Source organism: Larus michahellis, chromosome 3, assembly GCF_964199755.1.
Source record: "Larus michahellis chromosome 3, bLarMic1.1, whole genome shotgun sequence".
NCBI lineage: Eukaryota > Metazoa > Chordata > Aves > Charadriiformes > Laridae > Larus > Larus michahellis.
The window spans coordinates 22974139-22988892 of record NC_133898.1 but is presented as its reverse complement, the minus strand read 5'-3'; the positions used below and the strand labels follow the sequence as shown (position 1 = coordinate 22988892).

Genomic DNA, 14754 nt, shown 5'->3' with positions numbered 1-14754 from the left:
GCACGCCGCCTCCGCCCAGCCGCCCCCTCTGCGCATGCGCACGCCCGCCCAGCCGCGCTCCTGCGCATGCGCAGTCGGGAAGTCTCGCGGAGCGCGGCGGCGGCGGCGGCATCGGCGGTGTGTGAGGGGAAGGCCTCAGCTATGTCGGGGTCGGCGGGGTCTGGCGGGGCGGCCGGCTCGGCGCGGAAGCGGCTGATGAAGGAGGAGGACATGACGAAGGTGGAGTTCGAGACGAGCGAGGAGGTGGACGTGACGCCCACCTTCGACACCATGGGGCTGCGGGAGGACCTGCTGCGCGGCATCTACGCCTACGGTGCGCGGTGGGGCGGCGGAGGCCAGGGGGAGAGAGGGAGAAAGGGGCGGGGGGGGGGGGAAGGTGGGGTGGAGCAGCGGCGGCGGCGGGGCCCGGATGTGGGGCCTGCGCGGTGCGGTCGCCGCCTGCTCGGTGGCTGGGCCTGCCCCGCCGCCGCTGGGGGTAACGGCCGCTTCCGCAGGTTTTGAGAAGCCCTCGGCCATCCAGCAGAGAGCCATCAAGCAGATCATCAAGGGGAGAGACGTGATCGCCCAGTAAGTGGGGCTGCCGGCGGGAGCGGGGAGGCGTGTGCCGTGGGGAGGCTGCGGGCCCTGCAGCGGGGGGCGGCAGGCACACTCGGTGCCTGAAGCGGGAACTGTCACCCGTGGTCCTTAGCCACTGCCTGGCAGGATTGGGGAAATCACATCACGAGTGATGCTAGTGGGAGGTGTCCGTGCCTATGGCAGGGGAGTTGGAACTAGATGATCTTTAAGGCCTCTTCCACTCGAAACCATTCTGTGATTCTATGACACGGGGTGAAATTGGCCAGCTTGCTTACAGACTGTGATCCTAACAGCCTCTTAATGTCAAAGTTGTGAGGTTTAGGTATGTCAATGCAATAAATATTTTGCTGAGATAGCATGTGTTCTCAATGAATAGGGCTCTGAGACTCTTGGAAGTGTTTTCCAGCAAAGCCAGAGAAGTATAGAGACAACTGCGGTCTAAGTCAAGGGAAAGAGTAAGCAGAAGAATATCTATTATGTCTCTAGAGGCAAAGAAGGATATGCATCCCACTGAAAAAAGCCCTTTCTAGGTCACTAGTGGGAATTTCTAGCCTTCCAAATTGTATTTGCTTACCTACCATTTACTTTATAAAGAAAAAAAATTACGTACGACAAATTGCATGATGTTAAAATGTTGGTCTGATAATAAGTAAACATGCCAGAGACGGGGACCCTGCAACAGAGTGCACTATCCCTGATACTGCAGTTCTCAAAGCTGCTTGTCTGCAGATCTCACTGTGATCATAACAAAACTTTGTCAGGTACACTGTTGGCAATATTGACTTCTTTGCAGTGAAGGAATGGCAAAGAGCAAAAGGGTGGAATACATTGAAAATTGTCTGTCTTGTTTGTCCGGATATCCAGACTATTCACCAAACATCTGTTTCTCAGGTCACAGTCAGGAACCGGGAAGACAGCAACGTTCTCCATCTCTGTTCTGCAGTGCCTGGATATACAGGTAATTTCATAGTTCATAGGACACGCTCTAAATGTTTTTTAATTAAATTGGTAGAGTCTTCATCATAAAAGACTTGTTCTTAGAGTGAATAAATAAAGCTTTACATTGAAATCTTTTAATTATGAGCAGTTAACTTCAGACAAATTTCTGACTCAAAATTTCACCAGATTCTACTCTGTAACAACTTAGTTATTAAACTCACCTTGCCAAAATAAGTTCAGATAAAGTCTTGTAACTATAAAGTTGGTTTGAACAGCTGACTTCTTACATGTACTTTAATATTAGAGGGCTAAATTAATCCCTCAGCAGGCAGAATTGTCCTCAAACAGTCCTAACAGCATCAACAACCTGTCTGAACAGTTGGTGTGCATTGCACAGAATCAAACCTAAATTTTTGACTAACAAATGGTTGGTTTTATTCTAGTCAGGGGTATCGTGTCTATCCAATTGTTTTTTAAGTGTAACTTCAATGTTTAGATGCTGTTGATGATTTTCTGTGGGCCAGTACCCTCTTAAATAAAGCTTAGATTGTTAGTCACCTGTCACTGCCTCGGGACATCAAAATAAATGTTGCATGTTCTAAATGAAAAGGTCAGCTTTATGTTTCGTTTCTGTAACATGCTCATAATATTTTTCAAATGTGACACTTTAACACGTTATCTTGGAATCCTTGGGCAGTGTAAGGTTTTTATCTGAACTGAACATATGAAATTGAAGTGATTTAAAATTGTGTCCGTTCTTTTGCAAGAAAAGTGCACGCTTTTATACCTGTTTTCAGAAATCAGGTTAGAATGAAAAATGAGCTATCGAAGAACTGTCTTGTCAAAAGTAACTTAATTAACAGGCTGTTACTGTGTAAATGCTCTGTGTGAGAGCAACTTCCTAGGTGTACTGACCCTTGCAAACACTAGGTTTTAGCACAAAATTCTATGATTAATCCTTCAGATGTGACATTTCAGAGTACTGTGAGATCTGTATTCTCTGTTATGCTTGGATGATGCCTGCCCTGTGATTAACTGCTATGTGATCACCTGTTTTAATCAGGTTCGTGAGACCCAGGCGTTGATCTTGGCACCAACTCGGGAGCTGGCTGTACAGATTCAGAAGGTAGGAGCAGTTAAATCATGCTCTGTAAAGCACTCACAAGGCCTGGGGATGATTCTTAAGTGTTCCCTAGCAGAGCTCAAAGCACAGCTTCTGCTTTTCCTTTCTGTTCCTGAAAGGAATAACAAATTCTGATAAAGGGCTGGTTTGCTCATCTGTATTTTATCCGTTCTTGCTTACGTGACCACGTTGGCTAGCAATCTGAGGTTTTACACATTCCTAACTGAATTGTTAATAACAGCACTTTAAAAACAGTCGTGATCCCCAGGGAACTGAGTTCCCAGTGTTTGAAAGCCTGCTGTTGAGGAGGTTTGGGTAACAGACATTAAAAAATTCCCTCTAACTGCCTGTGCTTACATCTCTCTAAAAAAACCAATGTATGCCTGTGCAGACCTGCATCTCTTCATAAATGCAAACTTCATGAGAGCTCAGTTAATTAAGCTCTTCCTTTGTATCAACACAGGGTCTTCTTGCACTGGGAGACTACATGAACGTCCAGTGTCACGCCTGCATTGGAGGGACCAACGTGGGTGAAGATATCAGAAAACTGGATTATGGGCAGCATGTTGTTGCTGGCACTCCAGGCCGTGTGTTTGGTAAGGAGATGTGGGAAGCTGCATCACCTGAGTTGAGCCCTGGGAACCTCCTGCAATTTTTGTGTGCTTAGATTTGAAGTAGCATGAAAATTACATTTATCGTGACACCATTACCATAACATTAATGTTAAGTATAACAACGTAACAACTTACTGTAGCAATAGCTAGAAAAGGATAGAGAGAAATCAACAAGGATAGTATTTGTATTTTCTCTGTTTATATTTCACTTTTAATTGTTGAAGTGTTTCCCTATAGGGTGGCATGGGAACTGAGAGTATTTTTTTAAGCAGAAAATGTTACAGTCCCAGGAAATACTTCAGAATCTTGGAGGAGATAGGAGCTGGGTCTGTCTGAATGTCAAAGTTAGGTCCACATTTTCTGTATACTGGCCATCATGCTCTCTTTGTTAAATCATGTGCACTTGCAGCTGCTACTTTCTGCTTTCATTGCATGAAGATTTTTGTATTTCCTGTTCATGGCAGTTGCCACAGCGACAGTTTTCAGCCTTCGAGCTCACATCTTCTGGATCTCTGAGAAACAGACAGCACTTTCTTACACAAGCACCTGGCACTGGGAGAACATAGGGCTCCACGAGCAGAAAAACCCCCAAAAATTAGCAGTTGCCAGACTGGTCTGGCTTTGAACAGCACACTAATACCAAATACTTCTCTGTCACAGTATTAAGGGATTACGCAGAGCCATGTGCTCTTTCAAACAGGATTTGCCCAGTCTGATGAAAAGTTCGTGTAGCATTTTGCATTTCCTATATCCAGCTGCAGTTACTGTGGGAGACTGGGTCTCCTGTCCTGTGCAGTTAGCAAGTAGCATCCCACAGCTCGGACTCTCAGAGCTTCCCTGCAGTCACTGCTCCCTTAGCTGGGCTGCAGAGACATCTCCCGAGGTTAGAGGGTGCAGCGGGCACACTGTGGCTCTTGGATGTGCCTTCTGTCACCAAACACCAGTCTCTTTTGGCAGCAGGGGAAGCGCCTGTCCCTCCTCCACCAAAATGCCCTGATAGCAGCTGGGAGCAGTGTAGGCTCGCTTGCTTTCAAAGCCTTTTTATCTCACAAAGTGAAATTTTACAGATATGATTCGTCGTCGAAGCTTAAGGACTCGTGCCATCAAAATGTTGGTTTTGGATGAAGCAGATGAAATGCTCAATAAAGGTAAAATATTTTGTCTCCCTTTTACTTCCTTTCTTCTCACCTCTTTGAGATTCCAAGGTGTCCCAGCTGGCAGTCCCACTTTTAGAAACAATTGGTTTTGTCAAAGTTATTTAATTGTAGGCTGTAACAGGTTAAACTACTGAATATGCCTTCTCTGGTTTAGTTGTAGCATCCTTTTCGATAGTTATAAATTCTTGAGCACGCTTTACTGTGTACCACAGCCACGTTGTAGTGAGCTTGGGAAAATTAGGAAGAGACGAGTAGTATGTGACACTGGCTTTGAGTTACTGATTCACTCATTAGCGTTCATCATATAGCATAGGCCCAATACTGAATTCCAGATAAAATGGTGAAGGAGCAGGATACTTGGGGGAAAGATGTGCTGGCTGTTCTGTGCTACTTGGTTTGCTTTTCAGGTTTTAAGGAGCAGATCTATGATGTGTACAGATACTTGCCTCCAGCTACACAGGTGGTTCTGATCAGTGCCACTTTGCCTCATGAAATTCTGGAGATGACCAACAAATTCATGACAGACCCCATTCGCATCTTGGTGAAACGGTGAGTCGGTTTCCTTGGAAAGAACAGGAGCCCTTTGGTCCAGCCTTGGACAATTCACAGTATTAACCGATTTAAATGTGCAGTCTCTCTCACGTTCCTTCTCACCATTGCAGTTTGTCTAGGCATTGGCAGACATCCTCATGTCCTCTTTTCCAGCAGAGGCCGACTCGTCTCTCTGACTCCGTCCTTGTCCAGTTGTGTTTGCTGCTGCTCAGCCCGACTGCCCCCCGCCCCCTTATCCTCCCCATGTATAGTAGTCTTTTCTCCTGGAAATCCATCGTTCTCAACAGAGGATTGTTGTAGGCCTCCTCCATTCATTTGCTATTACATAGCAAGCCACAAAAGCCTTTAGCTGACTGATCCTGAATGCCCTTGGAGGCATAGCTTGTGTCTGGTACTGTCACAGGTCCTCATGCACTGGAGCTCAGCAGAAGTCAAGAGCAATGAGTGTAGGCAACCTGACCAACATCTTGCCTGACCTCTTATGCTGCCCTATTTACCTTTCCTCAGTCTCTCTTGTCAAGAAACTTGAATGTAAAAACGATGAGAGGAGAAGTGTTTCCCATTGAAGCTGTGTGTGTAGAGCAGAGAGGGTACCCTAGGAGTTCTAGTCTCTGTTGGGTGGGTTGTGTTGGAGGCCGCTCTTAGACCAGACTTCTTCAGGGACTTTCTAGAGCAACTTGAACTTTTGCTGAGACCCAGCAACCCACAGCACACAGGTGTGAGCTCTGCATTGTATGTATTCACCTAGTTGTGGTGTGGTACAGCTGTCCTTCTTCCCTACAGTGATGAGTTGACCCTCGAAGGAATCAAGCAGTTTTTCGTGGCCGTGGAGAGGGAAGAATGGAAGTTTGACACCTTGTGCGATCTCTACGACACACTCACAATCACCCAGGCTGTCATCTTCTGTAACACCAAAAGAAAGGTACAGTAGTCATCAGATGGGCGTGTTACTTTCAGAGGGTGACTCCGAGGAGAATGCTAGGACAAACCCAGCTCAGAGGTCCAGTTGTTTCCCCATTTGGGAGCAGTTTAGTAAGAAGAGAGGTTAAACATTTGTCTTTGGGATACACCTAGCTTAAGCAACTGGTAGACCTGAGTTAGGTAAGAATGCACATGTTCTTCTAATTGCTTATAATCCCTGAAACAAAACCACACTGTTGTAATAAACGCCCTTAATTGCTTTCCTTTCGAGGCTCGTGGAGCCCTGTATCATACAGCAATGCTTTGTAAGGATCATTTGCGTCCTTTAGCTCCAGAATGGTTGTTAAAGTGTCTCTCAGTTCTTACCAGCAAACATTCTCCAAGCACAACTCGCGCGTTTGGCTGTCCTGAGCAAAGGGCTAACCCAGGCTGCTTGGCTGTACGCACAGGTAGACTGGCTCACGGAGAAGATGAGAGAAGCCAACTTCACGGTTTCGTCCATGCATGGGGACATGCCACAGAAGGAGAGAGAGTCCATTATGAAAGAGTTCAGATCTGGCGCAAGGTAAATGCCTTCAAGTATTGCTTACAGCGTCGCTACCTCAGGACAGGATTTATTCTAGTGTTTGAAGTGAACAGGCCCCAGAAACCCGTAAAACCCCTCCTCTCTGAAGGCCTTGTTCAGCTCAAAGTAGGAAGAGCTCTGATTCCCATCTATCCTCTGTGGTGTCACAGGGTTGGGAGATTGCCACTTTCCAAGGAGGGATGCTCATACTTACAGGATTAGTCTCTCCTATTTTGCTGAAGAAGTTGGAAGTTGCTGCATTTAAAATAAGCGAAGGAAAAAAAAATACTTTAAACTCTTAGGAGCGTCATATTCTTTCTGAAAAATCAAAGCTATCTTGGTACTATGTGTCTTCACTGCAGTTCGGTGATGCTGCATCATAGAACAGCTTTCCTTGCAGAAAAAGCGTGCTGTGGGAAGGGAGGAGCGCAGTGTGCGCAGCGTCGCAGGGGATGCCCTGTGCTGGAGGCTGCAACTTCTCAGCTCTCACACCCACCTGGGTGGGGTGGAACAGCCGTAACTGTCCCCTTCTCTTCGCAGCCGAGTCCTTATTTCGACAGATGTTTGGGCCAGAGGCCTGGATGTTCCTCAGGTGTCCCTGATCATTAACTACGACTTACCCAACAACAGAGAACTCTACATACACAGGTAAGCTCAGCCTTCGCCCGGGGAAGTGTGGCCGGATTACCCTTCCCCAAGGTGGCTCCATTCTCTCTTTCCCTCTGCCTCCACAGAATTGGCCGGTCGGGCAGATACGGCCGAAAAGGTGTAGCCATCAACTTTGTGAAGAACGATGACATCCGCATCCTGCGAGACATCGAGCAGTACTACTCCACCCAGATAGATGAGATGCCCATGAACGGTGAGTGCAGGCCAGTCCCAGCGAGGCTGCTGCGCTCCTCCAGTCGGGAACTGGTGTGCTGCAGCTGAAAGAGAAACGCCAGATGCTTTGTTTTGCCACATGCCTCATCCTTCCCCTGGCAAAGAACCTGGGAACAGGAGTAGGTGCGCGGTGCTGCTGGGCTGTGGCTCTCGACAACTCGGTGCGTACTTAACATTCTCTCATTTTCTCTCGTTTCAGTTGCCGATCTTATCTGAAGGGCTGCGTTTACCAGGGAGCTGTACTATTTGGTAGCCTCCATAATTCTGTTTTGGACCCACATCCTTTTATCATATTGCTGATCGTATGTTCTTGAGTTGAGCTGCACTTGGGAACGTGTGTAAATAATGTCTTTACTCCCACCCATGTTTTTCAATAAAAAAAGGAAGTTTTACCATAACCTGCGTTTAATTACTTTAACCCAAGATAGCAACAGGCAGGGAGTTTTGAGATGCTGCCATACGTGGCTAGCACAATCAAAAAAAACATTTGACACTTAGTGTATCTAAGTTCATAAAATATAAGGCTTCCTGTTCTCCACCCTTTTGTTATCGCTGTGCCACACTACCTGATATACTCTTCAGCTTCCTTAACTCTAAGGATCAGCCATCTGCAGGAAAAATCTGTGGCCTTTCCCTAATCTGCTTTAAGTTACAAGATAGCCAGAAAATAAATTTCCTGTTGTTTATTCCTTTCTGGAGCCAGGAATCACATTACTTGTTGCTCTGGATGAATATTTCCCCTCCCAAGGAACCCAGGGACTTGAGCAGGCACTTGTAAGGGCGACTGCCTCCTGATGCCAGCTGGAAAAATATATTGATTAGTAACAAAAAGAGCAAATACCTTGTCAGCTTCTCCGCCCCTTTCTGATGGTGTAGCTTGTTACATCTTCCCAGTCACGTCCCCTCATCTGTCTCCCTACCGCGTCAGGCTGTACTGTGCCAGCTGTAGTACCTTCCACGTAGCTCTCCTACCCAGCTCTGCTGTATCCTTTGTGGGGCAGGAGTTGGCCAGAGCTGTACTGCTGGGGGTGGGGTGAGTTACCATGTTTTACTCTATGCTTTTTTCTGTTAAATTGGTTTTTGCTTGCTCAGGGAGGACAGGGGGAGCAAGGCCTTAGTGCGGCGCCAGTTTGCACAGGACTGGAACAGCTCTTGGAGCTCCTTTCCTGAGTCAGGAGCAGAGTAGCCCTGGGTAGAGAAAGTGAGCATCTGCCTCCTTTATGCTCCCGTGTATTCCATCAGGGAAGTCCCTTGGTTCCCTTGTAGCTGCTCTGTGCGCAATCCTGATATTCTTAACAGTACGTAGGCAAGAGTTGAGAAATACTAACCTTACTTTACTAATACTGGTTGTAAAAGGTTGTCCAATTGAGGTAAGGCTACTACAGCTTCATGCCCCTGTGTGCCACCAGCAGCCAGGCTGAGCCAGCATTCCCTGTGGGCACGCACACACACCCCCACGTGCTCACACCATCCATATGGGTCACTGTTCAGTAGGGCACAAACAGCACCAATCCCCCCATCCCGTCCCTCGCCGGCTGATCAGGATGAAGGTCCATTAGTGGGAAATACAAATGCACACACAAGCTGTGGATCCCTCCAGTAACTGGACAGGGAGGCTCAGCTCGTCCATTATCCGCACATGGAGATGGCCCATGCCCCACTCCAGCTGCTGGTCCAGCACACTGGGGACACCTGCAGTAACTGGCCTTCAGACACAAGTTTATCCCTTGGAGCCATGATGCGGATCCAGCCCAGACTGAGGGCTCTCCCAAGCCCCTTATCCTGCTTGCCGGCTATTCGTCCACTGACACCATCTCGCTCTGCAGCTGCTGGCACTTGCCTTTCGCTGGCGCTCCAAACATACAGCCCCTGCCGGCCAAAGTCCCTCTTCAGCTGCTGGGCACCTGGACCTCCACGCACACGGGCACAGAGAATGGAGTCGCCTCTCCCAGGACGAGGGTGAAAGATGCAGTCAATGGAGAAAAAAAGGAGACACAGCCAGACAAGAACCTGTTGCTACATGACAGTCCCTTAATCATCGATTTCCCACACTTGCTCCTCTCAAAAAAAATCACCTTGCTGATCCCTCCCACAAAGTTGGGGGGTTTTTTGGGTTTTTTTTTTGGTTGGTTGGTTGGCTGGTTTTTTTTGCATTAATTCTGCAACTTTTTGGCACAGCGTTCAGGAACTCCCCCTACACACCATTTCAGTTGTCTGCTAGAAGGGCAGAGTCTGGATAAAGCCTTCCAGCTTCACCATCCACATCCCGGACAGGGTTCTGCTCTCACCATCGCTGCAGGACATGGCACAGCCTCACATCTGACTCGCACCTCTCCAGAGAACGCAAGCAGCAAAACCAAGCCCCCTGCATGACTCTAGTCCTTTTGAGTTATAAAGAAAAGAGATTAATCACCAAAGCATCAGATTGTTTTAAATAAGAGTATTTAATCTGTACAGTTTGAGAGAAGATAATCATAAAATGCAACATTCCTACCTCATCTTCAGCATTGTTCACCCGGAGCTGAGCCCTCATCTCCAGAGGGCAGGTAACCACCGCTCCCCCGCAGTTCATTAGGGTACAAAAGTCACAGTGCAATCGCTTTAGTCCTAAACAGGTGATTTCCCTCACTCGAGAGGGGAGATTGATAAAGCTCAAATGTTGGTGGAAATTGTTACCATTTAGGAATGCAAAAAAACAAAACAAAAAACCAAAAAACCAACCCAGCTATTGGACAAAGTCATTTCCAGCTGAAACTACAGCAGTTAATTCTTTAGCTGCCTTTGCACTCCACGCCTCAGTCCATACCGATTTAGTCGAAAGCGAAAATAGAGCCGGTAACAAGATTTCAGAACGATACAGCGGTTGGAGGGCAGAAGCTGACAAGCGACTCCACAAGTCAAGAAGCGTGCTTTAGATTTACCAGGAAGTTTTCCTATACGGGGAGGGGACATGAGCTAGACAGGCGTCACCTTTCAGAGACAGGCATGAGAGGAACGTCAGCGTCGAGAGAAAGCCATGAAGTACAATAGACAATTTGTTCATATAATTCTCAGGATAAGTATTTGACATAGTTTATGTAGCAGAATACATACTCGAACATCTTTTAAAAATAAGCACGGATTTCATTTCATATATACACAACTGATTTTAATCATGTACTGAAAATAAATTACAGGAAATAACTTTAAAATGCAACAGAAGACAAGAGTTTCACAACAAACATTCCCATTGATTTTCCCAAGGGGGTGAGAGATTGCAGTGCTCAAGGCAGGTAAATATCACAAATATATCAAAAAACTTCAAATTGTTGATGCATTCACACATTTACATGAGCCACAAACATTCCTTTACAGAGACTGCACTTAGCTACCACAGAACCAGGTTTTGCCATAAACTACAAAACTTTGATACAAAATCGTATTTATATATTTATATTTCATGTACATGCCCTATCTGTGATTTCTTAAAAAATAAGAACTAAACACACTGTACAAGACAATCCTAACTCATTGCTTGGTAGCTGTAGGCAACGGTTCGTTTGTTTTTTTTTTTTTGGATGGAATTTCTCCCCCCAGTAGAATTAATGGCAATATTATATACACGAAGGCTAAACTGCAGAGAAAGACAGCTGGGTTCTGATATGCGCCCTGCCCTCGGGCCCAGGTCTGCCAGCTCGAGGCGAGACACCCCAGGCTCTCACCCACTGCCTCCCCTCACAAGCCGCTTTTGCCGGCGGCGATGGCGGCATGAGGAACCAACACATGCATTTGTTTAACACTGGTATAAAAGGCAATAAAGCAAGATACATATTGTAATGTAGTGGCTCGAACGGCTTCGCTGGCGTGACTGGTCGGAGGTGGCGAGGGGATGCTGCGGAGCCGGGTCCTTTTGGTGAGAGCACACCTTATGTGGGCCTGATCACGACACTTCCCTGAAACGACCTCCCGCAGAGGAGATTCCCACTGAGAGCCAGAGACTGCATCAACTCAAAGGCTGGGGGAAGATCCCTGTCCCCCACCCCGCAAACACACAACGTGCTGCACGGTTCACCAGGGCTACGCGCAAAAGGGACATCCCCCTCCCACCCCGGCCACCTCCATGGCACCCGTTTGTCTCGGAAGCAGAGCGCTGACAAACTTACTCTTCCCAGGTGATGGCAGCAATCTGCGAAGCCAGTCACACTAAACTACTTCTACAGTTGATTGTAAACTTTGGTTTATTTTTATTTATTTTTTTTTTTATTATTATTATTGAGTTCTCATGGTACAGCAAGCATGTCTAGGATGAGAGGGCAGAGTCGAAGAGGAGACGAACTGTCAGTCTGTCTTTAGTCTGGCATGGTGAGACACCTGCTCGGTCAGGCCTGCTTTGATAGAGTTTTTTACAGACTGCCTCATATGATCCTCCATCAAATTATCACTCATGGGCTTCAACACCTGTGGAATGAGAAACGTGCAAAAGAAACAAAAAAAAATGAGGTAACCAAGGAAAATGAAATAGAAAAAACACACAAAGAGATGAGACTTGAAATAATGGAAAAAAAAAACAAACTCAGAATGCTGAAGTCTGACACAAACTGGCATGAACTGAAAGAGAAATGAGTTTTGCTGCTACAGAAATGAGGTTAAATCAGTCAACATGCTATGGACACAAGTGATATCCCTCCTACACAGCAGTATTTCACTGAATTCAAACCACTTTACAGTTCCTAGAAGATGGATGTGCAATTCCATACCCTATATGCAGCATCAGTCTGGTATGGTTACAGCATTTATGCAGACCGGCCCAGACGGTCCAGCTTATTGTCCTATATGTGTAAGTGTGAACACTTCAGATACAGAAAGAAAGTTAAAAATACTGGCTAGTTTTTCTTCTTGTTATTGTTGGATGAGAGTCGCTGTCGCGGCACTGATGTGAGAGCACGGCGAATCGTTCGGCGTCTAAGGACTTCAAAGAGTTTGGAAAACACCTAAAACACGAATTCAGCTGTTAGGAAAAGTGGCTCTTAGAAGACAGCAGAAAAAAAAAAATAAAAATCAATCCAGTTCAGAAAAAGAAATGGATTGCCAGTAACTTCTCACCTTCCTGGGATTCCTCTGAAGCAAGGAGGAAAAAGAAAGGCAGAGATTCAGAAAAAAACAATAGCAAGGACGTGGTTTATCATCAGAGTGACAGAGACAGACAAGACCCGCTTTGGATGTTATTGGTGATGTGCAACAGCAGCAACACCAGCAGGGAGCTCTTTTGGAGACCACCTTCCTCTAGCCCAGGAAAGGCAAGCTCCGCCTGGCATTAGCCAAGTTCTCCCCCTTTCAGGGAAAGTCAGCAGGCAAATCACGCCTTTTGTGCTCCAGGTGTCCTACGGGAGCAGCTGTGCTCAGCAAGTACTACCCGTAGAACTGACACCTTCCACTTCCCTTGCAGCGCTCTTCAGCCCCAAACACCAAAGCAAGAAGCTACGGTAGTACAGGAGAGCCTGAGTTTTAATCACTAGTTACGGGTGTAACTCCAAATTTAGTACCCTGATGCTCATTTCCCTCCTATTATTAGAAATCCACTTTTTCTGCTCCAGCATAACTCATGACCTTACCTAGTTGCTCAGACAGGTCTAGTTTACCACTGCCTACGATGAGCCTTGAACAGAGTCATTTTTCAGACGCAAAAGAGAGCCTCTGTACAGAAGGCTCCAGTTAGTTACTTGCTCATGCCTTGTAGGACCCATTTTAATGCCATCCCAGGTAAGCTTACCCAGGTACCAGCCCTTTATTTCTCATAATAGCACCAACGTGTTTCTTTTCTGCTGGCACTGGACAAAGATACTCTGAATGCTCCAAACGCTACTTGTAAGAGTTGGTCAGCAATTCTCTACCTTGGCTTTACTGACACAGCTGTGTCAACTGGATTCTGGCAGGAAAAAAATTCTCTGTACAGAAGGCTTTCTCCTCCAGCTTTGGTACTCTTACACTCATGTCATGCCTTCTTTCAGGAATTAGTTTGTCTGGCAAGTATTTCTTGCAGCAGCAGTTGCACCAACTGAAGTTGTCACAGACAACGAGTCTTCCTGAAGGAAGAAACCTGCTGTACATCCTCTTGTAGCAGTTGCTGCAAGTCATCAGCCAGTTTACTCTGAGGTCTAATTAGCCATCCAGTGTTACACCATCAGGTGGAGGTGAGGGAGGGCAGCAGTGTTTCAGCTTCCCCATTTCTTGCACCACCTGAAATGTTTTATCCACCACCTCCATAAGGCAAGTTTATCACTTTTAACGCACCTTCAAAAGCAGAATTCCTTGCTCTGAAAATGAACAAGGTGTTTAAAGGGTCCCTCAACTCTTCACAGTGCAAGCACCTAGTAAGGCTGGTGCAGTGTTAAGTAACACTTTTTTGATAATATCCTAAGCTTCTTTAACATTCTTTGTGTGCAGCATCCCCTACCGAAAAGGGCAGTCACACTTCTGAGCTGATTTTCCCTTTGGCAGCACTAGCATTCTCCATTAGGTCTAGACCAGCCTTTCACTCACAGCACTGAACAGAAAGGAAGATTTTGCATTAAAAACAGATACCAACCTGTTCCCATATAGCTTCGGCGATCTGATCAATGGCTGTTCCAACTTCTCTGAATTCCCCAGAGTACTTAACGTATGCCCAAGTACAAAACGATATAAGAGCCATCCCCAGCACGAGATTACACAGGGTAGCTATGGAGTTCATACCAAGGAACCCAGTCAGTCCTGAGGTTATATACATGGCAAACATGACTGCAAATAGAGTGGCGGGGGTACGAGCAGCATAAAAGATGTTTTTGCCATCGTTGTGCTTCACAAAGTTTGCATAGATCTCGTCGATTTCCACTTCGAGCTGTTCCTGGTAGCGCCGACAGAACTCCTCCCCTCCCATCTTCTTCACCGAGCGGAACTGCCTGACAGCTGACTCTCTGAAATCCTGGTGCTTCCGCTCAAGGTCCGATGGGGCAATGTAAGGCTTATCTCCCCCACAAACCTGTCGGAATAATCAGAGATGAGGTCATCACACCCTGAGTATCTTCTGCTGTACAGAAAGCAAACCCTCTCCTCGCTGTCCCCCTCTGAAGCCAGCATCAGACCACCTCCTGCAGCTTGGCTCAAGCTAGAGAGTCCTGTCTCGAGTGAGGCAGCTAAAGGTACAGCAAGAGCTTTACCTGTCTCATCACATACAGAGCTCTGTCACATGACTGAACTCATACTTTCAACTGTTCCCTTTCAGCAAACCCAGAAGGACAGGACATCAGCCACATGTACACTCCTGTTATGAACAGGTAAAATAAAGGAACACCAGGAGTCAGAGACAGCTTGGCTTGAGGAAAGTTAAGGAGAACTCTGAAGGCCAAAAGCCCTCCTCCTCAGCTTTTTACTCCTGGCCACCCATCTCAGCAAGAGGGTCAGTGCAGA

General features: G+C 46.7%; 2 protein-coding genes across 8 annotated transcripts in view; one reads left to right on the top strand and one right to left on the bottom strand.

The window, feature by feature from the left end:
* The first annotated feature begins 59 nt into the window (after nucleotides 1-59).
* On the top strand, nucleotides 60-7727 carry EIF4A3 (eukaryotic translation initiation factor 4A3). 2 transcript variants are annotated; one of them, XM_074579134.1, is made up of 12 exons: nucleotides 60-313; nucleotides 495-567; nucleotides 1468-1534; nucleotides 2579-2641; nucleotides 3102-3234; nucleotides 4320-4400; nucleotides 4817-4958; nucleotides 5745-5883; nucleotides 6332-6447; nucleotides 6988-7095; nucleotides 7182-7309; nucleotides 7529-7727. In XM_074579134.1, the coding sequence occupies exons 1-12, from the start codon at nucleotides 67-69 to the stop codon at nucleotides 7543-7545; spliced, it is 1314 nt and encodes a 437-aa protein (XP_074435235.1). In that variant the 5' UTR covers nucleotides 60-66; the 3' UTR covers nucleotides 7546-7727. The 2 variants fall into 2 exon arrangements, 1 of the variants encoding a protein (XP_074435235.1); XR_012586029.1 differs by having other exon boundaries at nucleotides 66-313; nucleotides 6810-7095.
* A 2702-nt stretch (nucleotides 7728-10429) lies between these two features.
* Nucleotides 10430-14754, bottom strand: part of ATL2 (atlastin GTPase 2) — a 39768-nt gene continuing 35443 nt past the window's right edge. For 4 of the 6 annotated variants that reach the window (XM_074579119.1, XM_074579120.1, XM_074579121.1 and 1 more), the window contains 2 exons: nucleotides 13895-14326; nucleotides 10430-11766 (listed from right to left, as the gene is read on the bottom strand). In XM_074579119.1, coding sequence (XP_074435220.1) covers nucleotides 11647-11766; nucleotides 13895-14326 — 552 coding nt within the window. In that variant the 3' untranslated portion in view covers nucleotides 10430-11646. Of the gene's footprint in view, nucleotides 12300-12411; nucleotides 12427-13894; nucleotides 14327-14754 lie in introns of all 6 variants that reach the window. The other 2 variants (XM_074579118.1, XM_074579123.1) reach the window with 2 other exon arrangements.

Excerpts from the sequence above, each read along its gene's own strand:
- EIF4A3 (XM_074579134.1), top strand. The coding sequence starts at position 67 with ATGCGCAGTCGGGAAGTCTCGCGGAGCGCGGCGGCGGCGGCGGCATCG. Across the intron at positions 2,642-3,101 it reads TGGCTGTACAGATTCAGAAG|GGTCTTCTTGCACTGGGAGA; the intron begins GTAGGAGCAGTT and ends GTATCAACACAG. Across the intron at positions 4,959-5,744 it reads ATTCGCATCTTGGTGAAACG|TGATGAGTTGACCCTCGAAG; the intron begins GTGAGTCGGTTT and ends TCTTCCCTACAG.